Here is a 25,565-nt window from a genome sequence, read left to right as displayed (position 1 = left end):
CCAATGTCGAATCCAATTTACTACCTCATCTTGAATGTTGAGCGATTGAACCTCCTTCACCAACCTCCCAGGTGGGACCTTGTCAAATGCCTTACTAAATTCCATGCAGACAACATCCACTGCTTTGCCTTCATCAACTTTCTCATAAAGCTCTGTAAGATCCGTTAGACATGACCGACCATGCACAAAGCCATGCTGACTATCTTTAATCAGTCCAAGTCTATCCAAATACTCATACATCTGTTCCCTCAGAATACCTTCCAACAACTTTCCCTGATGGTACAGTGCCTATAAAAAGTATTCACCCTTCGGAAGTTTTCATGTTTTTTTTGTTTTACAGCATTGAATCACATTGGATTTAATTTGGCTTTTTTGACACTGATCAACAGAAAAAGACTCTTTGGTGTTGAGGAATAATCCCAGGATCAGAGGTTGCAGGTGATCCCAGGGTTGGAGTGGGGAGATTTCTGTGAGATATCAGGGGAGTTACCTCGACCCCCTGAGGGAGTTGTGTCTCTGGTGATGTCGGCATCTCCCTGTCACTTCCCAACCTCTCTTCATCCTCCTCTGGCACCGGGGAATTCTGTGAGAGTGACCTTGGAAAAACAATGAAGGTAATTCTGTGAGTGTGCCAAAGGAAAAGGAGGGAGGGGACAGTGTAAGGGAAAGAGAGAGGAGTGAAGAGGGTGGGAAGGGGAAGAGTGGAGTTAAGGGGAGGAGGGAGGGGGAGAGTGAGAGGAAGTGGAGGGGGACAGGAAGTGAGAGGGAGATAGGAGGAGGAAAAGGAGGAGAGGAGAGGGAGGGTGAAAGGGAGGAAGAGGGGTGGGAGAAGAAGAAAGAGGGGTGGGGAGGAAGAGGGAGAGGTTGGGAGGGGTAGGGAAGAGGAGAGTGGGAGGGGAGAAGGGGAGAGGGGATGAGAAGATGGAGAGGTGGAAAAGAGAGAGTTGGAGAGGAGTGGGATGGAGAGGAGAGGGATGAAGAGGGAGGGGACAGGGTAGAGGAGAGGGATGGGGAGAGGGAGAAAAAGTGATGGGGAGAGGGACGGGGACAGGAAGGGAGAAGGAGGAGAGGGGCTAGAGGAAGGAAGGGACAGGGCAGGGAAGTGGAGAAGGAGAGGACAGGGAGGGTGAAAGGGAGAGAAGAGTTAAGGGTGGGGGAGAGGAAGGGGTAGGGATGGTGGGGTAGGGAAGAGGAGATGGAGGGGAGGGAGAGAAAAGGGTGAGTGAGGAGGGGTAGAGGGATGGGAGGGGAAAAGGGAGAGCGGGAGGGGAAAGGGAGAGGGAGAAGGGGAGAGGAGTAGGGAAGAGGGAGAAGGACAGGGGTTGGGAGAGATGTGAAATGGTCACTTACATGAATTCACTCTCCTTCAGATGGAGTGCATCTTTGCTCTCAGTTCCATGGTCCAGTGAAGATAAGGTGTGTACAGGAAGAGCCCTTTGATCATGCCCCAGGGGGGGCTTTGGGCAGGGAGGGTGGCCATTCCTCACCAGGCGCAGGGGTGGTGCCGAGGGAGGGGTGAGGGGACCATTCAGTGCTTCCAGCAGAGACACCACCTCGTATCCATGGGGAATTGGGTCTGACGACTGGGAAAGGAAAGAGGTTTTACACCATTGCTTGGAGAAGCCTTTGTTCCGCGCTGTCAGTGATGGTAGGTGGTCAGGAACCCCTGCATCTCTGGTCCTTGAGCTATCAGGAAAGGTGGTAGGTGGTGGCTTTTGGGACCAGTGGCCACCTGTGCTTCACCTAATGGATCGTGACCATCTTACTGTTATGGATGCTATCTCCAAGCTTGATGAGATGCAGATCAGAGTGCACAAGGTCAGGGAGAGCACCAGGGAACCTGCATTGGGGGACGTGTGCAGTCAGAAACCAGTGGGGTCATGGGAACCAGTGTCAGATTAAACCACTGACAGTTTCCAATCAACCAGGGACAAGGGCTAAGAGTCCTATGGCCAAACTTGCAGTTGATGTGAAGCTCTGGGAGTTCTGATCATATCACATTGGGCCTCCACCATAAAGGTTGGCAGTTGGTGACACCCGCTACAGCTATTTGAGATACTGATAATATCACATAAGGGGATCTGTGAATGCACACCAGGAACGCCAGGGAATCACACTGGGAACACTAATGGGACCACATGGGGAGATCTGTGGGACTGCACCGGGACATGTGTGAGCCTGTGCAAGGGACACTGGTGGAACACACAGGGAGATCTATGGTTCTGTACCAGGTGCTTCGTGGGACCATATTGGGAATGCTAGTGGACCACATGGGGAGATCTGTGGTCCTGTGCTAGGAACACTGGTGGAGCAAATAGGGAGATAAGACCATAAGATAAAAGAGCTGAATTAGGCCATTTGGCCAATCAAGTCTGCTCCACCATTTCATCATGGCTAATTCATTTCCCTCTCAGCCCCAGTTTCATGCCTTTTCCCAAATCTCTTCATGCCTGACTATACAAGAGTCTATCAACCTCTGCCTTAAATATACCCTATGAATTGGTCTCCACGGCTGCTTGTGCCAACAAATTCCACAGATTTACAACTCCCTTCCTTGTCTCTGTTCTAAAAGAACATCCATCTACTCTGAGGCTGTGTCCTCTGGTTTTAGAATCCACCAACATAGGAAACATATTGAGGCCTTTCAACATTCGATGGGTTCAGTGATATCCCCCGTTATTCTTCTGAATTCCACTGAATTAAGGTCTGAGCCATCAAATCATATCACTGAGCCTTTCAAACCCAGAATCATTTTCATGAACCTCCTTTGAACCCCCTCCAATGTCAGCATATCCTTTCTTAGATAAGGGGCCCAAAACTGTTCACAACATTCGAAATGAACCCTTAGCAGTGTCTTAAAAGCTTTAATATTACATCCTTGCTTTTATATTCTAGTCCTCTCAAAATGAATGCTAACACCGCATTAACTTTTAGAAAATCCTGCATGAGGACTCCCAAATCCCTTTACACCTCAGATTTTTGTATTTTCTCTGTTTATAAAATAGTCTGTGCTTCTATTTATTCTACCAACATGCTTGATCATACACTTTCTGACACTGTATTCCATTTGCAACTTCTTTGCCCATTCTCCTAATCTGTCAAAATCCTGCAGCCTCTTTGCTCTCTCAAAACTACCTGCCCCTCCACCTACTGTATCTTCGTATCATCAGTAAACTGGGCCACAAAGCCATCATTTCCAGCTTCCAAAACATTGACATACAATGTAAAAAGAAGTTGTCCCAATACAGACCCCTGTAGATCACAAGTCACTGGCAGCTAATCAGAAAAGGCTCCTTTTATTCCCACTTTTTGTCTCCTGCTAATCAGACACTGCTTTATCCATCCATGCTAGAGTCTTTCCTGTAATACCATGGATTCTTACTTGTTAAGCAGCCTCTTATGTGGCACCTAGTCAAAGGCCTTCTGGAAATCCAAATACACAACATCCAATTGTCTATCCTGCTTGTATTTCTTCAAAGAATTCCAAAAGATCTGCCAGGCAAGATTTTCTCTTGAGGAAACCATGCCGATACAGTCCATTTTAAAATGTGCCCCCAAGTACCTTGAAGCCATACCCTTAACAGTTGACTCTAACATCTTCCCAACCACTGAAGTTAGACTAACTGGCCTATAATTTCCTTTCTTCAGCTTCTCTCCCGTCTTAAAGAGTGGAGTAACATTTGTAATTTTCCAGTCTTCCAGAACCATTCCAGAATCTATTGATTAGAACATAGAACAGAACATAGAACATAGAAATTTACAGCACATTACATGCCCTTCGGCCCATAATGTTGTGCCGACCACGTAGCCTACTCTAGAAACTGCCTAGAATTTCCCTACTGCAGAGCCCTCTATTTTTCTAAGCTCCATGTACCTATTTAAGAGGCTCTTAAAAGACCCTATATATCTGCTTCCACCACCCCCGCCAGCAGTGCACTCCACGCACCCACCACACTCTGTGTGAAAAACTTACCCCGACATGCATTTGGTACCTATTTCCAAGTACCTTAAAATTACTCCCCCTCATGTTAGCCAGTTCAGCCCTGGGAAAATAAGCCCTTGGTTATCCTCACGATCAATGCCTCTCATCATCTTAATACACCTCTAATCCTCCATGGCTCCAAGGAGAAAAGGCCAAGTTTACTCAACTTATTTTCATAAGGTACATCCTCCAATCCAGGCAACATCCTTATAAATCTCCTCTGCACTCTCTATAGTATCCACATCCTTCCTGTAGTGAGGTGACAGTACTCCAAGTGGGGTCTGATCAAGGTCTTCTATAGCTATAACATTACCTCTTGGCTCTTGAGCTCAATCCCACGGTTGATGAATGCCAACACACTATACACCTTTTTAACAACACTGTCAACCTACGCAGCAGCTTAGAGTGTCCTATTGAAATGGACCCAACATCTCTCAGATCCTTCACAATGCCAAGAGTCTTATCATTAATATTATATTCTGTCTTCAAATTTGACCTACCAAGATGAGCCACTTCACACTTATCCGGGTTGAAGTCCATCTGCCACTTTATGCACAGTTCTGCATCCTATCAATGTCCCACTGTAACCTCTAACAACCCTCCAGAATATCCACAACACCACCAAGCTTTGTGTCATCAGCAAACTTACTAACTCACCCTTCTACTTCTTCATCCAGGTCATTTATAAAAATCACAAAGAGGAGGGGAGCCAGAATAGATCCCTGCAGAACATCACTGGTCACTGACCACCAGAAGGCGAACCATCTGCAACCACCCTTTGCCTTCTGTGGGCAAGCCAATTCTGGATCCACAAATCAAGGTCTTCTTGGATCCCATGCCTCATTACTTTCTTGCAAGGGGAACCTTATCAAATGCCTTATTGAAATCCATATACACTGCATCCACTCCTCTACCTTCATCAATGTGTTTTGTTACTTCCTCAAGGAATTCAATCAGACTCATAAGTCACGATCTGCCCTTGACAAAGTCATACTACCTACCCTAATCAGATTATGTCTCACTAAATGCTTATAAATCCTGCCTCACAGGATCCTCTCCAACAACCTGCACACTACTGAAGTCAGACTCACTGGTCTATATTTTCCTGGGTTATTTCTACTCCCTTTCTTGAACAAGGGAACAGCATTTACAACCTTACAACCCTCTAGTACTTTTCCCGTCCCTATTGATGTTGCCAAGATCATCCCAAGAGGCTCAGCAATCTCCTCCCTCATTTCTCACTGTAGTCTGGGGTATATCTCATTTGGTCCCAGAGATTTATCTAACTTAATGCTTTTCAAAAGCTCCAGCACATTGTCTATATGCTCAAACATTTCAGTCCACTGTAAGTCATCCCTACAATTGCCAAGGTCCTTTTCCATGGTGAATACCGAAACAAATTATTCATTAAGTACCTCTGCTACCTCTTCCGACTCCATGCACGTTTCCACTATCACACCTGATTGGTCCTATTCTCACATGGTTCATCCTCTTGCTCTTCATGTACTTGTAGAATGCCTTGGGGTTTTCTTAATCCTGCTCACCAAGGCCTTCTCATGGCCCCTTCTGGCTCTATTCTTGTTAGCATTCATATCAAGAGGACTAGACTATAAAAAACAAGGATGTAAAGTTAAGACTTTACAAAGCACTGGTGAGGCCTCACTTGGAGTATTGCGAGCAGTTCTAGGCCCTTATGTTAGAAAGGATGTGCTAAGACTACTGAGGGTTCAAAGGAGGTTCATGAAAATGATTCTAGGATTGAATGGCTTGTCATATGAAGAGCATTTGATGGCTCAGGGCCTGTATTCACTTGAATTCAGAAAAATGAGAGGTGCCCTCATTGAAACTCGAATGGTGAAAGGCCTTGATTGAGTGGATGTGGAGAGGATATTCCCTATGGTGGGAGAGTACAAGACCAGAGGACACACCTCAGAATAAACGGATGTTCTTTTGGAATGGAGATGATGAGGAATTCTTTAGCCAGAGAGTGATGAATCTATGGAATTCTGTGCCACAGGCATCTATGGAGGCCAAGTCTTTATATATATTTAAGGCAGATGTAGATAAATTCTTGATTGGTCCGAACATGAAGAGATATGCAGAGAAGGCACAAAATTGGGACTGACAGGAAAATTGGTTCAGCCATGATGGAGATTTCCTGGTGGTGGCTGATGGAGAAACAGCAATCTGCCGTTGCTCCAACTCTAATTATCTTACTATTTCCAACCTGTCTTGAAACTTCTCTTTTAAGTGTGATTTTTTTTCATTATGGCTACAAGGGTGGCAGAGGTACTAAAAAGGATGATCCTCCTGCTTTTTGGATTCTACTATGGATTTGCTGCAAAGTCATACATGAAAAGCCTCTGAGAAGTTTCAACAATTCAGCTCTGAATTTAAACAAATAGATAGTAAATTGGAGTCTATTCAACAAACTCTTAATTAACACAATAAACGTATAAAAATAATGAAGCAGATTTGTTTTGTCTGGAAACAGAAGTGGATGAATTTCAAAAGCTTTGTGAAAAGCAATCGAAGTCCAATGAAAAGTTAAGACAGAAGATTATAAACATAGAAAATAGAAGTAGAAGGAACAACCTTCGGGTTCTGGGTCTCGAAGAACTAACCGAAGGTAATTATCCTATGGAATTCTTTGCAAACATTCTGCAAGGATTATTTCTGGAAATTTTGGCGTCTTTCCCTATAATTGATCAAGTTCATAGGTCTCCCGTGTTTAGACCTCCTAACAGAGATAGACCAAGATCAGCAATGATCTGTTTTCATGAATTTAAAACAAAGGAACTGTTAATACATGAATCTCATTGATGAGGCATGATTGACTATCATGGTTGCAAGATCAGAATGGTTGAAGATTACTCACCTGAGATTATGCAGGAAAGTGTTAAATTCAAAAAAGTTATGTCCGAGTTTTTTAACAAGAGTTTCAAGCTTTCCCTTTGCTACCCAGCTTGACTCAGAATCACATTTAAAAATGGATCTTTCGAATGGTTTCATTCAACTGCTGAAGCACAAAGGTTCTTAAAATCCGTAGGCTAGCTGTTTAGTTTGTCCTTACATAAAGACACAAGACTAAATGAGAAACTTTTAATTTGCAAATCCCGTCAAAGAGGCATGATTTGTTATCGGGTGGAATATTAAGATTCTCTAAGACTATTTGCTTGAGATTATGCAGGAACATGCTAAGTTTAAACAAACTTTGTTGGAATTTTTTTAACAAGGGTTTTAACTCATCCCTTGGCTACCCAATTTGACTGAGAATCTCATTAAAGATGGATCCTTCAAATGTTTTTTTTAATGCTTAAGCATAAATATTTTTTAAATTTGAAAGCTAACTGCTTAGCCTGTTTTTTCACAAAGATATAAGATTAAATGTTTAATGTCTTTTTGTATGAATAATTGTATCTTTTAATTTTGGTAAACCTTTGTAACTAATTTCCTTTTGTATTCTTCTAATACTGTATTTTTGATATACGAGAATTGAATTTCTTCTTTTGATATTGTTTAGTCTAGGTTGGAATATAAATAACCTTGAAATTAATTGGAGCAATCACCAGGTGTTTTGGGGGTTTGTCCATAGTTGTAGATGCTGGCTTTCTGTTGGTCGGTCTTCTTTCTTTGGGAGGTGGGCAGGGGTATGGTTTTTTTTCTTAGGAGCTGTTTTCTTATTTTTTTAGCCAACTTGTTGCTTGGTTACCATTTCTCATGGTTTATGGATTGGCTTTAACTTACATTTTAACACTTCCTTTAAATAATATTAAAAATGGACCCAACTATTAATTTACTCAGTTTTAACATGAAAGGGTTAAATCACCCTGTTAAATGTAATAAGATTTTTGCTTATATTAGGAAATTTAAGGTCCCTATTATTTTTATATAAGAAATTCACATACGCAAATATGATAATCTATGTTTTTTAGCTGTTGGAACGGACTTTGTTTTCATTTGTCTTTTCAGGCCAAATGTAGAGGAATTTCGGTTCTTATAGATAATACACTTTCCTTTGTTCAATGTAGTGTCTGATACTAATGGACGTTTTGTTATAGTTTCAGGAAAACTAGACAATAAATTAACAACATTTGCCAATGTGTAATCCCCAAATGTAGATGATCAAGGATTCTTTGAGCATTTTTTTTCATTTTTTTACCACATCTGAGTCTTTATTCTTTGGTGATGGGAGGAGATTTTAGCTGCTGGCTAGTCCCAATTTTAGACCAATCATCTTCTAAACCAGAGACTCTTAATAAATCAGCTTTGTTTATTCAATCTTTTTTATTGAAATGTGGTATTGTTAATGTGTTTCTTACATCCTTTAGATAGGGAGTACTCATTTTTTTTCCATGTTCATCATACATATTCCAGGATTGACTTTTTTAAAATTGATAGTCAAATGATTTCCCTGGCCTTCCTCAAACAAACAGATTTTGGTATTTTAATACAACTTTGTTATCTGATAAGGAATTTTTTTTTTAATTTCTAGAGAGGCATATTATTTTGTTTTTTGAAGAGGATAAAAAGGAAGAGACTTCTAATCTTATTGTATGGGATACTTTCAAGGCCTAGATTAGAGGACAAATTATTTCTTATGCTGTGTTAATAATAAAGCTAATTAAAAAAGAATTGAATTAGCCAATAAATTGAAACAATTAAATCAAAAATATGCTATAGCTCCAGATCCTGTTTTATATAAAAGATGTGTTGAAGTTAAAACTAAATATGATCTTCTGTTAACATATCCAATTGAAACTCAACTTTTTAAAGATAAAACTCAATTTTACATTCACAGAGATAAATCAGGCAAAGTACTTTATTGGCCAACCAATTAAAAACTTCTGTAGTTAAACAACAAATTAAAGAAATTTGCAAAACGAATGGAGATAGGACAACTGATCACTCTGAAATAAATGATAACTTTAGAGAATTCTATTCTAAACTTTAAAGTTCTGATTCCCCTAAAGATAATACTGTAATGAATAATTTTCTAGATCAATTAAATATCCCTGCACTTTCTGGATATCCCTGCACTGATGGATCAACCCATTTCTTATGAGGAAATTGCCAAAGCTATACGTTCATTACACACAGGGAAGACTCCAGGTCCAGATAGATTTTCTGGAGAATTTTATAAGGCTTTTTCTTCATTAATTATACCGCAGTTACACTTAGTCTTTTTGGATTCTTTCAAATTGGGTAGCTTGCTTCAATCTTTCCATGAGGCCTCTATTTCGCTTATCCTAAAGAACAAGGACCCAACTGAATACCTTTCACATAGGCCAATTTCATTACTCAATATTGATACTTAAATCCTTTCTAAAGTTCTGGCATGTAGGATTGAAAATATTCTACCTTCTATTAGTTCTGATGATCAGACTGGGTTTATTAGAAACCGACATTCCCATTTTAATATACGCCGTGTATTAAGTGTTACTTACTCTCCCTCCCAGGAGATACCAGAATGTGTGATATCCTTAGATGCTGAGAAGGCCTTCAATGGGGTTGAATGGAATTATTTATTTAAAACCTTAAAAAAATTTAATTTTGGACCAGATTTTATTCAATGGATTAAATTACTTTATCTATCTCCTTCTGCTCAGGTTCTTACTAATTTTCAAAATTCCAAACCATTTAAATTTCATCGCGAAACTTGACAAGGTTGTCTGTTGAGCCCTTTGCTCTTTGATCTAGCTTTAGAACCCTATCCATTGCTTTTCGAGAATCTAATGATATCCGTGGTATTTTTAGGAGATGTATTACTCACAAAATTTTGCTTTCGCTGATGATATATTGTTGTTTATCTCTAATGCTGAGACCTCGTCACCTTGCATACTTTGTTTACTCTCCCATTTTAGCCAGTTTTCAGGATATAAATTGAACCTACATGAGAGTGAATTACTTCCTTTAAATAATTTGGTATCAATTAATACTAATCTCCCTTTTAAAGGAATCAATATACGTATTTGGGTATAAGTTATTAAGAATTACAAACATCTGTTTAAAGAAAACTTTCTTACTTAATTGAATCATGTAAAAAGGATATTGTAAATTGGTCACCTCTTTCAATATCGTTGATTGGATGAATTAATTTTATTAAAATGAATATTCTACCTAAATTTATATATCTTTTTCAAGCTTTACCCATTTTTATTCCTAAATCCTTTTTTGACTCTCTTAATTCTATTTTATCCTCCTATATATGGAAAAATAAACGTCATCATTTAAATAAAGTTCATCTTCAAAAATCTAAGAATCTGGAGGTTTAGCCTTACCCAATTTTAGGTTTTATTACTGGGCAATTAACATACAAAATCTTACGTTTTGGCTATACTACATTTGTATATTAATCATGTAGACTGTCCAGTATGGGTCTCTTTAGAAGCTAACTCTGCTAATACATTTTCTATTATCTCTCTTCTTAGATTCTCACTTCCTTTATTTGTAAGTAAACTAATTGATAATTTAATAGTTAAACATACCCTGAGGATCTGGATACAATTTAGAAAACACTTTGGTTTATTGAGATTTTCCCTTTCAAGTCCCATTTATTCTAATTTTTTTAAACCCTCCATGACTGATTTAGTTTTTAAAGAATGGGACAGTCTGGGTATTAAATGTTTTTGGGATCTGTTTGTTGGAGGAAACCTTTTTTCATTTGAGCAATTGTAAGCTAAGCTATAGCTTACCCAAAACTCACTTTCTTAGATATTTACAAATCAGAAACTTTTTAAGATCTCAATTATGCACATTTCCTGTAAGCTAAGAACTTACTAGATGTAATTTTTAGTTTGACACCTTTTCATAATGGCTCAATATCTAATATTTATGGCATGTTACTGGAGACGAGGAATGTTCCATTAGACAAAATTAAGAATCTCTGGGAACAAGATTTACAGACATCAATATCTGAGGAAACTTGGAATGGAATTTTTAAATTGGTTAATACTTCATCGCTATGTGCTCGTCATTAACTCATACAATTTAAGGTGGTACATAGAGCTTATATGACTAAGGATAAGCTATCTTGTTTTTATTCGGATGTATCTCCCTACTGTGGCAGATGTAATAATGGAGACGCTTCATTAATTCATATGTTTTGGACTTGTCCAAATCTTGAAAAATATTGGAAGGAAGTTTTCAAACTTTTTCCTTACTTTTTAAAGTTAATTTTAAGCCTAACCCTCTGATGGCCCTATTTGGTATTGTTGCAGGACAAGAAATTAAGCTGAAGGAATCTGATTTACATATTTTGGCCTTTAGCTCTCTTATAGCTAGGAGGGCGCTTTTGTTTAAATGGAAAGATGTTTTTCCTCCCACTCATGCTCAATGGTTATGCGATGTTACGTCATGTTTAGATTTAGTGAAGATTTGTTATTCAATTTCTGAATCTCATCAAGACTTTCAAACATTGTGGGAACCTTTTCTGAATTACAAACGTATTTTCAAAACCTTCAATTCGTTGTTTAAACTCATATGTTGGCTATTATTAATTTTTATTATATGAGAAGGTATTTTACTTTCTTTTCTCCTTAATAAACAGCTTCGGTCTTGGTCGGGGTTAGATTATTTTTTCTAATAAATTAGTAAATTTCAATATAACTATTGATTAACTTACATGAATACGGGGTAATGAGATTGTTATTATGAACAGATATAACGTAATTGGTAGTTTTGTTAATCTTTTTTGACCTTTTATATACACTTTCTTGTACTCTGTATTCTTCTATGTAGAAACTAATAAAATATTGGAAAAGAAATATTGGAAAGCCATGATGAAAAGGCAGAGCAGACTCTATGGGCTAAATGGCCTAATTCTGCTCCTTTATTTTTTGGAATGCTGATGTCCACACGGGAAGATCTGCTGGTCTGTGTCAGATACATTGGTAAACACACGGTGAGATTAGTGGGTCTGTGACAGATACACTGGTGGACCAATGTGGAGATAAGTGGCCTGAGCCAGGAACTGCAGTGGACCACACAAAGAGATTTGCAGGTTTGTACCAGGTGTTCCATTGGACCATATTGGGAATGCTGGAGAACCTACAGGGAGATCTGTGGGCATGTACCAGGAACACTAATGGACCACATGGTGAGATCTGCAGGTCTGTACCAGGTGCTGCATGTGACCAGATTGGGAATTCTGGTACACTACACAGGGTGATCTGTACGCATATGCCAGGAACAAAGGTGGACTAAACAGGGTGATCTGCAGGCCTGAGCCAGATATGCTGGGGGATCACACGGGGAGATCAGCGGGCTTGTGCCAGGACAACTGATGGACGACTCAGGAATATCTGTGGGCTTGTACTAGAGATACCAGTGGAACATAGGGAGATCTGTGGATTATGCCAGGGACAGTGGTGGGGCACACAGGAAGATCTGAGGGCCTGTGCTAGGAATACTGGTGGACCACTCCAGCAGGTCTGTAGGCCTGTGCCAGGGACCCTGGAGGTCTACAGGAGGAGGTCTGCAGGCCTGTGCCTAAAACACTGCTGGAACACACTGGGTGATCTGCTGCTCTGTACCGGATGGTCCATGGAACTATGCTGCCAATGCTGGGAGATTTGTGGGACTACACCATTGACAGTCCCATTCTCCATAGGTTAGGAAAGATGGATCTACACAGGAGAAGGTGGTGGTGAGAGGAGGTACGGAGCAAGCTGACTTCTTGGAGGGGTTGTGTCCACAGATGGTAGGGTGATGAGTACATGCAACAACAGAGAACCTCCACCTCACTCACCAGCTGGTCGTCTTGATCTGGTAGTTGGGGGGAGATAACTGGTTCAGTAGTGTCAGGTGACAAGGGATCCTGCTTCTTTCTCATTGCTCTGATCTGTAGGAGAGCGCGGAAGGCTGAGAGGGGAAGAGGGGGAGGGGGAGAGAAAGAATGAGAGGAGAGAGACAGAGTGGATGAAGGGAGAGAGAGAAGGAGAGAAAGGGAGAAAAAGAGAAACGGAGAGAGAGAATGAGGGTGAGAGAGAGACATGTGGGTGAGGAGAGGTGTGGGGGGAAGGGGGTTGTGATGTGAATGGGTTGGGGAGGGAGGAGGGTGTGTGAGAGAGGGTAGGAGCTGATGGTGAGGGGTTATAAGGGATGAGGGGAGGGTGAAGAGTTGTTGGGTGAGGGTGGATGGGAGATGGGTAGGGATTGGTAGGTGGTGAGGGGTTTGAGAGTGAAAGTGAGGGTTTGAAAGGTAGGCGAGGGGTTTGAGATATGGGTGGGGGTTTGAGGGTGAGGGTGAAGGTATTGAAGGTAGGTGAGGGGTTGGAGGGTGAGGGGAAAGAGTTTTTTAGATATAGGTGCAGAATTGGGCCATTTGGCCCATCAAGGCTGCTTCACAATTTCATCATGCCTGATCCAATTTTCTTCTCGGTGCCAGTCTCACGTCTTCTCCCCATATCCCTTCATGCTCTGACCAGTCAAGAATCTATCAACCTCTGCCTCAAATATACATAAAGACTTGTCCTCCACAGATGCCTGTGGGAAAGAATACCATAGATTCACCACTCTCCGGCAAAAGAAATTCTTCATCTCTGTTCTGAAAGGACGCCTCTTTGTTCTGAGGCTGTGTCTTCTGGTCTTAGACTCCCCCACCATAAGAAATATCCTCTCAACATCCACTCTATAAAGGCCTTTCACTATTCAATTGGTTTCAATAAGGTCACACCTCATTCTGAATTCTAGAATATAAAGGCCCAGAGCCATCAAATGCTCTTTACATGACAAGCCATTCAGAATCAGAATCAGAATCAGGTTTATTATCACCGGCATGTGATGTGAAAATTCAATTCCGGAACCATTTTCGTGAATTTCCTTTGAACCCTCTCCAGTTTCAGCACATCCTTTCTAAGGGGTCTAAACTGCTCACAATACTCCAAGTGAAGCCTGACTGGTGTTTTATAAAGTCTCATCATTCCATCCTTGCTTTTATATTCTAGTTCTCTTTAAATGAATGCTGACATTGCATTTGCCTTCCTCACCACAAACTCATCCTGCAAATTAACCTGTAAGGAATCCAGCACAAGGACTCCCGAGTCCCTCGGCATTACAGTTTTTTGTATTTTCTCTCCATTTAGAAAATTGTCAACCCTTCATTTCTTCTGCTGAAGTGCATGACTATACATTTCCCAACTCTGTGTCCCATCTGCCATATCTTTGCCCATTCTCCTAATCTGTCTAAGTCTTTCTATAGCTTCTCTACTTCTTCAAAACTACCTGCACCACCATCTATCTTCATACTGTCTGCAAACTTCGCAACAAAGCCACCAATTCCATCTTACAAATCATTGACATATAATGTAAAAAGAATCAGTCCCAACAAGGACCCCTGTGGAAGACCATTAGTCACCGGCAGCCAGCCAGAAAGGCTCCCTTTATTCCCATTCTTTGCCTCCTGCCAATCAGCTACTGCTTTGTTCATGCTAAGATCTTTCTAGTAAAACCATGGGCTCATAGCTTGTTAAGCAGCCTCATATGTAGTACCTTGTTAAGGGTCTTCTGAAAATCCAAGTACTTAACATTTAGCCAATTCTCCTTTGTCTATCGTGCTTGTTATTTCTTCAAAGAATTCCATCAGATTTGTCAGGCAAGATTTTCCCTTGAGGAAACCATGCTGACTACGTACCCTGAGACCATATCCTTAATAATCGGCTCCAACATCTTCCCAGCCACTGTGGTCAGACTAACTGGCCCATAGTTTCTTTCAGAACCATTCCAGAATCAATTGATTCTTGAAAGATAATTACCAATGCCTCCATGACCTCTTCAGCCACCTCCTTCAGAACTCTGGGGTGTACACCATCTGGCCCAAATGACTTATTTACCCTCAGAACTTTCAGTTTTCCTAGAAACTTCTCTCTAGTTATGGTAACTTTGCACACTTCATACCCCCTTACATTGGAACTTCCACATACTGCTAGTGTCTTCCAGAGTGAAGACTGATGCAAAATACTTATTCAGATCATCCGCCATTTCGCTGTCCCCCACTACAACCTTTCCAGCATAATTTTTCAGCAATCCAATATCCACTCTCACCTCTCTTTTGTACTTTATATAACTGAAGAAACTTTTGGTATCCTCTTTAATATCATTGGCTGGCTTACTTCCATATTCTAACTTTTCCTTCTTAATTACTTTTTAGTTGCCTTCTGCTTATTTTTAAAAGCTTCCCAATCCTTTAATTTCCCATTAATTTTTGTTCTATTATATGTCCACTCTTTGGCATTTATGTTGGCTTTGACTTCTCTTGTTAACCACGGTTGTGTCATCTTTTCTTTAGAATAATTCTTCCTCTTTAGGATGCATATATCCTGTGCCTTCTGAATTGCTTCCAGAAATTCCAGCCATTGTTGATCTGCCATCATCCCTGCCAGTGTTCTTTTCCAATCACCCTGTCTCATGTCTCTGCAATTCCATTTATTCCACTGTAATATTGATACATCTGACCTTAGTTTCTCTTTCTCAAATTTCAGGGTGAACTTGATCATATTATGATCACTTTCCCTTAAGGGTTCTCTCTAATCAATTCTGCTTCATTGCACAACAGCCATTTCAGAATAGCTGATCCTCTAGTGGGCTCAACCACGAGCTGCTCTAAAAAGCCATTTTGCCGGCACTCTATAAATTCCCCCTCTTGGAATTCAGCACCAATCTGATTTTCCCAATCTACCTATATATTGAAGTTCCCCACAAATATTATAACATTGCCCTTTTAGCATGCATTTCTATCTCCTGTTGTAATTTGTAGGCCACATCCTAACTACTGTTTGGGAGTCTGTATACAACTCCCATCACAGTCTCTTCACCCTTGCAGTTCCTTGGTTCTATCCACAATGATTCAACACCTTCCAACCCCATGTCACCTCTTTCTCATGATTTGATTTCCTTTTTTTGCCTCAGATGCAATGCCGCCCCCTCTGCTGTCCTGTCTATCCTTTCGATACAATGTATATCCTTGGACATTAAGCTCCCAGCTATAGTGCCAATAAGAAGTATTCAACTCCTTTGGAAATTTTCTTGTTTTATTGTTTTACAACATTGAATCACAGTGGATTTAATTTTGCTTTACTTTGACACTAATTAACAGGAAAAAAATTCTCGTGTCAAAGTGAAAACAGCTTTCTACAAATGAACTAAGTTAATCACAAGTATAAAACACAAAATAATTGATTGCATAGTTACTCAACCCCTTCAAGTCAGTATTTAGTAGATGTACCTTTGGCAGCAGTTACAGCTTTGTGTGGGTAGGTATCTATCAGCTTTGCATATCTGGGCACTGCAATTTTTCCCCATTCTTCTTTACAAAACTGCTCAAACTCTGTCAGATTGCATGGGGATCGTGAGTGAACAGCCCTTTTCGAGTCCAGCCACAAATGCACAATTGGATTGAGGTCTGGACTCTTGACTTGGCCACTCCAGGACATTAACTTGGTTGTTTTTAAGCCATTCCTGTGTAGCTTTGAATTTATGCTTGGGGTCATTGTCTTGCTGGAAAACAAATCTCCCAAGTCGCAGTTCTCTTGCAGACTGCATCAGGTTTTTCTCTAGGATTTCCCTGCATCTTGCTGCATTCATTTTACCCTCTATCTTCACAAGCCTTCCAGGACCTGCTGCAGTGAAGCATCCCCACAGCATGATGCAGCCACCACCATGCTTCATGGTAGGGATGATGTGTTTTTGATTCTATGCGGTGTTTGGCTTATGCCAAACATAGCATTTAGTCTGGTGGCCAAAATGCGCAATTTTGGTTTAATCAGATCATAGAACATTCTTCAGGCTGACTTCAGAGTCTTCCATCTGCCTTCTGGCAAACCCTAGCCAAGATTTTATGTGAGATTTTTTTTTAAACAGTGACTTTCTCTTTGCCACTCTCCTATAAGGCTGCGATTTGTGAAGCCCCCTGGTCAACAGTTGTTGTATGCGTAGTCTCTCCCATCTCAGCCACTGAAGCTTGTAACTCCTTCAGGACTCTTGGTGGCCTCCCTCACTAGTCCCTTCTTGCATGTGTCACTCAGCTTTTGAGGACTGCCTGCTCTAGGCAGATATACAGCTGTGCCATATTCTTTCCATTTCTTGATGATTGACTTAACTGTACTCCAAGGGATATTCAATGACTTGGAAATTTTCTTGTATCCATCTCCTGAGTTGTGCTTTTCAATAACTTTTTTGAGGACTTGCTTGGAGTGTTCTTTTTTGTCTTCATGGTGTAGTTTTTACTGACTCACCAGCAGTTGGACCTTCCAGATACAGGTGTATTTTTACTTAAATAAATTGAAACGCCATGACTGCAGACAGGTTTATATATAGCTAAGACACCTTCACTTCTAAAACCAATTGGCTGCATCAGTGATGATTTGGTGTGTCTAATTAAAGGGGGTGAATACTTATACAATCAATTATTTTGTGTTTTATATTTGTAATTAGTTTATATTACTTTGTAGAGATGTTTTCACTTTGACATGAAAGTGATCTTTTTCTGTTGATCAGTTCGAAAAAGCCAAATTAAATCCACTGTGATTCAATGTTGTAAAACAATAAAACATGAAAATTTCCAAGGGGGGTAGTGAATACTTTTTATAGGCAGTGTATAATAATCTTTCAGCCATGATTTAGTGATATCTACAACATCATAGCTGCCAATCTGAAACTGTCCTGTAAGATTATCTACTTTATTCCATAGACTGTGCGCATTCAAATACAAAACCTTTAGCCCTTGAGATGTACCCAGGTTATTAAACCTTGAGGTGTAACCCAGGTTATTTAAACCAAAGATGTAATGTTAGAAAGCTCCAACTGTGGAGGGATGAAAATGAGGTTCACTGAATTTTTTTCTAAAAAAGAGAACATGGAAAAAAGCTATGTGAGAACGAGGTGTGGCTGATGCAGGCGTAGACAAGTGAGAAAAACACAGCAAACTATTAGAAACTAAAGATATAAACTGTTACAAGTGGAATTAGTGGTATCTCTACCCTACTTACTTGAAAACCTCACAGTGAAACCCCTGGAGAGACATCACTACTTGGAAATTCCCCTCCAAGTCACTCACCATCCTGACTTGGAAACATATCACCTTCTCTTCATTATTGCTGAGTCAAAATCATGGGATCCCCTCCCTTAAAGCACTGTGAGTGCACCTACACCTCAGGGACTGCAGCGCATCAAGTAGGCAGCTCATCACCACCTTCTCATGGGCAACTAGGGATGGGCAATAAATGCTGGCTTAGTTGGTGACATGCACATCCCATAAATGAATAAATTCAAAAAAATTAAAAATAAATAAATAAAAGGAAAGGTTAGACTATAAACCTTTAAATAGGGAATAATACCAGATCTAATTAGAGAAATTGGAGTAATAAAGGTTATTCTAACGAATCTCACTGATTCTAACTAAAAAGGAATTTGGTTTTTGTTGATATCTGAGATTTGGAACCTAAACAGAAAGTTGGAATCTTGATTTGTTCTTACTTATGTAAATATTTTGTATATACTGCTATTTTTATAAGCAAAACTTACCTCCAGAAGTGTGTTTTCTATTCACTACTTCCTTCCGATACCTAGAGCTTCTGATGACCTGCTAGCACCTAGTGTAGTACTATGCAATTTGATTTTCTCCTAAAGGGTGCTGCGACCAGTCACACAAGATAAGACCAGCTCTACACAGATGTTACAGAGGGTTTGGGAGTAGGCAAGAGGTTTAATGTGAGGGTTTGGGATGTAGGCGAGGAGTTTGAGGTTGAAGTGAGTGTTTGGGTGATGCGTGAGGTTTGAGGGTGAGCATTTGGGAGGCAGGCGAGGGGTTTGAGGATGAGGGTTTGGGATGTAGGCAAGGGGTTTGAGAGTGAGAGGAAGGATGAGGGCGAAGGTGAGGGTTTGGGAGGTAGGCGAGGAGTTTGAGAGTGAGGGGAAGAATGAGGGTGAGGGTTTGGGATGTAGGTGAGGATGTAGGGTGAGGGTAAGGACTCCTTACGCAACCGGCAGATGGGACAGTTGTTGGCTTGGTAACGCAGGGTGTCGGCACAGGCATTACAGAGACACAGGTGTCGGCAGGGCAGGATGAGGGTGTCGCGGACGTCAGAGAGACACACCACACATTCGGCACTGTTGTCACTGAGTTCGTCATCGGGGACCTGCACACAGGAAGCAGAGGGTGAGAGTGGCTATGGTGGGCCAAGGGTGAGGGGTCTGGTGTCTGTCAATGACAACCCCTCACCGAGCAGAAAGTCAACAGGAAGGAGAATGTGCAACGGCCAACCTTCAACTCCTGGCTGTTGGACTTGTTCTCGATGCCATAGATCTCCTGCAATAGGTAAATGACCCCATCCACCTGCAGGCAGAGAGAGTGAGAGAGAATAAAAGAGTGAGGGGGAGAGAGAGAGGGAGAGAGTGGGGGTGAGTAAGGAAAAGAGTGAATAAGAGAGTGAGGAAGAAAGTGAGGGAGAGAGAGGAGAGAGTGAAGGAGAGTGAGGGAGAGAGTGTGAGGGAATAAGGATGAGACAGGGGGAAACAGAGTGAGGGAGAGGGAGAGAGTAAGTGAGATAGAGAGGAAGAGGGAGAGAGAGTGAGCGAGAGTATGAGAGAAAGAGAGAGACTGAGAGGAAAAGAGTGAGTGAGAGAGAAGGTGAGTGACGGAGAGAGAGTGTGTGAGAGAGAGTAAGGGAAAGAGTGAGAAAGGGAGACAGAGTGAGTGGGAGAGAGTAAAAAGAGAGTAAGGGAGAGAGGGTGTGAGAGTTTTAAAGAGTGATGGGGAGAGAGAAGGGGGTGAGAGTGAGGGAAAGACAGAAAGAGAGGTGAGTGAGGGATCTTGTAAGGGAGAGAGAGGATGAGAGAGGAAGAGTAAGGGAAAGAGTGAGAAATAGGGAGACAGAGAGCGAGATGTGGGGAGAGAGAGGCAGTGAGGGAGAGAAAGGGAGAGTAAGGGAGAAATGGGGGAAAAGACCATGAGAGAGTGAGAGGGGGAGTTTTGGAGAGAGAAAGGGGTGAGAGAGTGAGGGGGAGAAGGAGGGGAAGAGGGGGGTAAGTGACAGGGAGAGGAAGGGGGAGTGAGGGTGAGAGTGTGGGAGAAGAAAGAACATGGTAGAGAAGGAGAATGTGAGTGAGAGGGTGAGAGTGTGGAGAGAGTAAAAGAGGACAGAGTGAGTGGGGAAGACAGAGAATGGGAAAGAGTGAAAGACAGCAAGAGAAGGAGAGAATGATGGACACAGAGGAGGAAAGTGAGAGACAGGGGAAGAGAGTGAGTGAGGAAGAGAGAGGGAGGGGAGAGTGAGAAAGAGAGAGGGAGAGTGAGGAGGAGAGTGAAGGAAAGAGAGAATGAGAGAAAGGGAGAGAGTGAGAGAGACTGAGGGAGAGTGTGAGAAAGGTACAGTCAGAGAAAGAGGGAGCTAGAGAGCTAACGAGAGAGGAATAGTATGAGAGAATAAGAGATTAGTAGTGAGGTGGAGTGAGAGAGGGAGATGGAGAAAAAGGAAGAAAGGGGGTGAGAGTGAGGGAGAAAGAGAGTAAAGGTAAGAGTAAGGAGGGAGAGGGAAGTGAGTGAGGGAGTGAGAGAGTGTGCAAGAGTGAGAGTTGGAGAGAAAAAGGGATAAAGTGTCAGGCTGGGGGGAGAGATGGGGAGAAGTCGAGAGAGTGAGGGTGAGGGGAGAGATGGAGGGAAGGAGAGAGAAATAGAGGGAGAGGAGGAGTGAGGGAGAGAGTGAGAGAGGGTGAGTGAGTGCAAGGGAGAGGGAGGGACAGAGGGACTGGGAGAAATGAAGGGGGGAAAGGAGGTTGGAGAGAGGGGGATTATAGAGGGGTAAGTGAGAGAGAAAGGGAAAGAGAGCGAGGGAGTGAGGGAGACAGTGAATGAGAGTGAAGTAGAAATAGAGAGAGTAATGGGATTGAGGGAGAGACAGTGAGAGGGAGAAAGAGGGAGAGAGGGAAAGAGAGGGAGAAAGAAGGAGAAAGGGAGTGAAAGAGAGTGTGAGAGTAAGGGAGAGTGAGGAAGAGAGCAAGTGAGAGAGAATGAGGGAGACAGTGAGCAGGAGGGGGGAGAAAGAGAGAATGAGGGGAGAGAGGGCGGGGAGGGGAAGGGACATAGGTAGAGAGTGAGAGAGTGAAAGAGAGGGGAGGGTAGAGAGAGGAGTTTAGAAAGGGAGTGGAAGGGTAGAGGGTGCGAGTGAGGGAGAAAGGAAAAGAGTTAGGGAGAGAGAGTGGATACAGAGAGGTGGGAGATTGTGAGGGAGAGGAGGAGTGAAACAGAGTGAGAGAGAGTGAGAGAAAGGGGAGAGTGAGAAGGCGAGAGACATTGGGGGAGGGAGAGGAAGAGAGAGGGAGGAAGAGGAAGAGAGGGAGAGAGAGGAATGCAGAGGGGAAGGGAGAGGAAGAGAGAGGGAGGAAGAGGAAGAGAGGGAGGGAGAGGAATGCAGAGGGGAAGGGAGAGGAAGAGAGAGGGAGGAAGAGGAAGAGAGAGGGAGGGAGAGGAATGCAGAGGGGGAGGGAGGAGAAAAAGGGGAGAGGAGGAGAGCACGGAGAGGGAGAAAGAGGAAGGGGGAGAGGGTGTTAGAGGGGGAGATGGAGGAGAGGGGAGAGAGAATATGAGAGAGTGAGGGAGCGAGAGAGAGGAAATGAGAGTGAGGGAGAGAGGGATGGAGAGACAATGGGAGACAGGGAGAGAGAGTGAGAGTGAAAGGAGAGTGGGGAAGAGAGAGACAGGGAAAGGTGGAGAGAGTGAGGAAGTCAGCAAGAGAGAGAGGGAGGGAGAGAGGAGAGATGGGGGATTAAAAGGAGATGGATGGGAGAAGGTGAGAGAGAATGGAAAAGAGAGCGAGTAAGGGAGAAGTGAATGGACAGAGAGAGAGTGGGAGATTGTGAGATAGTGCAGGAGAGGAAGTGAGAGATATAGAGAGGTGAGAGAGTGAGAGAGAGAATGAGGGAGAGAGAGTGACAGTAATGGGGAGAGAATGGGTGAGAGGGAGATAGAAACTGTGAGGGAGAGGGTGTGAAAGTGATATAGAGAGAGTGTGAGGGGGTGAGAGAAAGCGAGGGAGAGTGAGTGAAGGAGCAAGTGAGGAAGAGAGGAAGATTGAGAGAGACTGAGAGCAAGGGAGAGCTAGAGGGAGAGAGAGTGAGAAAGAAGAAAGTGAGTAAGAGAGTGAGGGAGAGAGAAAGTGAAGGTGAGGGAACAAGAGAGGGAGTAAAGGAGAGAAGGAGAGGGAAGGAGAGAAGGAGTGAGGAAGAGAGAAAGTGAGAGTGAGGGAGAGGGTAAGGGAGTGAGAGAGAGACTGAGGGAGAGTGAGTAAGGGTGAGGAAGAGAGTGATGGAGAGTAGGTAAGGGGGAGAGGGGAGAAAGTGAGACAACAGAGAGTTAGAGAGAGTGAGGAAGATAGTTAGGGAAGTGGGAGGGGGCGATGGGGATCCAGAAAGGGATTGGAAGAGGTAGGGGAATGACAAGTGAGACACGAAAGGGAAGGGGAGACAGGTTGAGGTGGAGGGGAGGATGGAGACAGTTTGAGGTGGAGGGGAGGATGGAGACAGAAAGAGAAGGGGAATGGCAGGGGTTGGGGAAGGAGGGTGGAAGGGGTAGCTTGGGCCATCAGAGGTGGAGGGAGGTGGAGAGGGGAAGGATTGAGTGAGCTGTGGGAATGGGAAGGAAGGGATAAAAAGAGTAGAAGAGGAGGGGAAGGAGGACCCCGCAGGGCGAAGTGGTTTCTCTTGGGACACTCACCACCTGCTTCTGTTTGAGTGGTTTCACCGAGCAGTTGCCATCTGGGCTCTGTGGGTGAGACAGGAGGGGTAAGTTGATTGCAGGGTGAGGGTAAACAGCTACAATGAAACGCTTGCAACAGCATCACAGGCACATAAGATTGGTAGAAAACTAAACATCACAAATACAGGAAAGAAGATGATTAGAACAACAAAAAGCAGCAAGGACTGTCATGGAAAATGGTCCTGGTGTTGCTGTAGTCTCCATGACAGGCATGGACCTGGTAGTTTTCCAATAACTGTGGTCTCATCGGGCAATTACAACAGCACACTCCCCTCACCAGGGCTCTGTGGGGATTGGAGAATTTCCAAATTTAGAATTAACAATGATGAAGATTGGAATGGTCAAGATGGGCAGTTATTATATGCTGGCATGGGGATGGGCTGCTGTGTTTGAAGTTGGGGACCGGTAATCAGGACAAGTATCATGCTTCATCCTGGGTCAAGGAATTGCTAACCAGTGTTGGCCTGAAAGAACTCTATTCTACAAATCAGTAAACAGAAATGAGGCAGTGGGGGGATAGGGGTTTGGAAAAAGACAATAGAAAACTCTTTGTTTTTGCTAAGTGCTGTCAGAAATGAGGTAGCCATTTTGTGAGACTGATGTTCCAGACACCATTTTGTGTATAGTTTGCGCAGGAATAACAATCAGAAGTATTAAACGTGAACACAAGGAGTTTGCTAATAATCTGCTAAACTTGAGACAATTCTTTGCTAAGAAGATGTTGATAAGTATAATGGTAGGTTTGCCTGCGACTTGATCTTCTGGGCCCAATGTTTGGCTGAGTGAGACAAAAACAAAAGACATTACTTATGGAACATGGCTGGAGGAAAGCCACTGTGGTGAACTACATATACCTGTCTGGACACACCGATATCTCACCTCACATCTCAGAGAGTTATTGATGGTGCATCAGCCACAAAGCCACATCCAGTGAGAAACTGACAAAGGTCACTCAGATCAGCTCAGGCATCAAAATTGAAAGACCATAGGTTGACTTGACAAGGAAAAGAACAACAAGAATGGAAAATGTTGGGAGCACAGGCAGTGACAACTCTCCGGAACCAACCATTGCGCAAGTGATGGCCCCATGCAGGAAAAGTGGAGACAACAATTGGGACCACAAGGGCTGCCTGGCCAGCAGAAACTCCTTTTTGTTCTGTGACTGTTCATGGAGGTCCAGGGACGTCTAGTAGGTGTGCATACAGGTACTCAGATTTGTAAATTCACCTGCTTTTGAACTGAGCCAATGAATGTACTTGTCAGTAAGTATAGATTCTCTCTGAGCCTAACTGATCATTATTGTTGAGAGTTAATACATGAAACACTAGATTAGTATCAGTCCTGTCTGGCAGTAGGAACCAGTAACCAGGAGAATGTCAGGCTGTGTCTGGTAACTGGGACAGTGTCAGGCTGTGTCTGGTAACTAGGACAGTGTCAGACTGTATCTGGTAACTGGGACAGTGCCAGACTGTATCTGGTAACTGGGACAGTCAGACTGTATCTGGTAAATGGGACAGTTTCAGACTATATCTGATAAACAGGACAGTGTCAGACTGTATCTGGTAACTGGGGCAGTGTCAGGCTGTGTCTGGTAACTGGGACAGTGTCAGGCTGTGTCTGGTAACTAGGACAGTATCAGACTGTATCTGGCAACTAGGATTGTGTCAGGCTGTGTCTGGTATCCAAAAGGGTGCCATACTGTGTCTGGTAACCAGATCAATGTCAGATTGTGTCTGGTAACTGGGACAAGGTCATGCTGTGTCTGGTAACCAGGACAGTGTCCATAAGTCCTAAGACTTAGGAACAGAGTTAGGCCATTGAGCCCATCAAGTCTCTCCACCATTCCATCATGGCTGATCCCAGATCCCACTCAACCCCATACACCTGCTTTCTTACCATATCCTTTGATGCCCTGACCGATCAGGAAACTATCAACTTCCGCCTCAATTATACGCAAGGTCTTGGCCTCCACCACACTCTGTGGCAGAGCATTCCACAGCTTCAGTACTCTCTGGCTAAAAAAATTGCTCCTTACCTCTGCTCTAAAAGGCTGTGTCCACTAGTTCTGGATACCCCACCAGAGGGAATATCCTCTCCACATCCACCCTATCTAGTCCTTTCAATATTCAGTAGGTTTCAATGATCCTCCCGCATTCTTCTAACTTCCAGTGAGTACAGGCCCAAAGCTGCCAAACACTCCTCACATGTTAACCCCTTCATTCCCAGAATCATCCTCACATATCTCCTCTGGACTCTCTCCAATGACTCTCTCAATCCTTTCTGAGATAAGGGGCCCAAAACTGTTAACAATGCTCAAGTGCGACCAGACTACTGTCTTACAAAGCCTCAGCATTATCTCCTTGCTTTTATATTCTATTCTATTTGAAATAAATGCTAACAAAACATTTGTCTTCTTTACCACATACTCAACCTATAAATTAACCATCTGGGAGTCTTGCATGAGGACTCCTAAGTCCCTCTGCACCTCTGATGTTTGAATTTTCTCCCCATTTAGATAATAATCTGCATTGTTGTTCCTTTTACAAAAATGCATTGTCATACATTTGCCAACACTGTATTCCATCTGCCACTTTTTTGCCCATTCTTCCAATTTAAGACCATAAGATACAGGAGCAGAAGTGGGCCATTCAGCCCATCAAGTCTGCTCTGCCTTTTATTGATGGCTGATCCAATTCTTGCAGTCATCCCAACTCCCCTGCCTTCTCCCCATACCTTTTAATGCCCTGGCTAATCAAGAACGTATCTATAGAACATAGAATAATACAGCACGTTACAGGCTCTTCAGCCCACAATATTGTGCCGACATTTAAACCC

General features: G+C 42.7%; 1 protein-coding gene across 8 annotated transcripts in view; it reads right to left on the bottom strand.

Moving 5' to 3' along the window:
• LOC132379859 (E3 ubiquitin ligase RNF157-like) overlaps nucleotides 1-25,565 on the bottom strand; it is an 88,050-nt gene that overhangs the window by 25,719 nt on the left and 36,766 nt on the right. For 4 of the 8 annotated variants that reach the window (XM_059948125.1, XM_059948124.1, XM_059948128.1 and 1 more), the window contains 6 exons: nucleotides 22,689-22,736; nucleotides 19,242-19,313; nucleotides 19,075-19,116; nucleotides 12,732-13,061; nucleotides 1,351-1,583; nucleotides 491-596 (listed from right to left, as the gene is read on the bottom strand). In XM_059948125.1, coding sequence (XP_059804108.1) covers nucleotides 491-596; nucleotides 1,351-1,583; nucleotides 12,732-13,061; nucleotides 19,075-19,116; nucleotides 19,242-19,313; nucleotides 22,689-22,736 — 831 coding nt within the window. Of the gene's footprint in view, nucleotides 1-490; nucleotides 597-1,350; nucleotides 1,584-12,731; nucleotides 13,062-18,956; nucleotides 19,117-19,241; nucleotides 19,314-22,688; nucleotides 22,737-25,565 lie in introns of all 8 variants that reach the window. The other 4 variants (XM_059948129.1, XM_059948130.1, XM_059948131.1 and 1 more) reach the window with 2 other exon arrangements.

The sequence above is a fragment of the Hypanus sabinus genome, chromosome 23 (assembly GCF_030144855.1).
Source record: "Hypanus sabinus isolate sHypSab1 chromosome 23, sHypSab1.hap1, whole genome shotgun sequence".
Taxonomy (NCBI): domain Eukaryota; kingdom Metazoa; phylum Chordata; class Chondrichthyes; order Myliobatiformes; family Dasyatidae; genus Hypanus; species Hypanus sabinus.
This window is presented reverse-complemented; position numbering and strand designations above follow the sequence as displayed.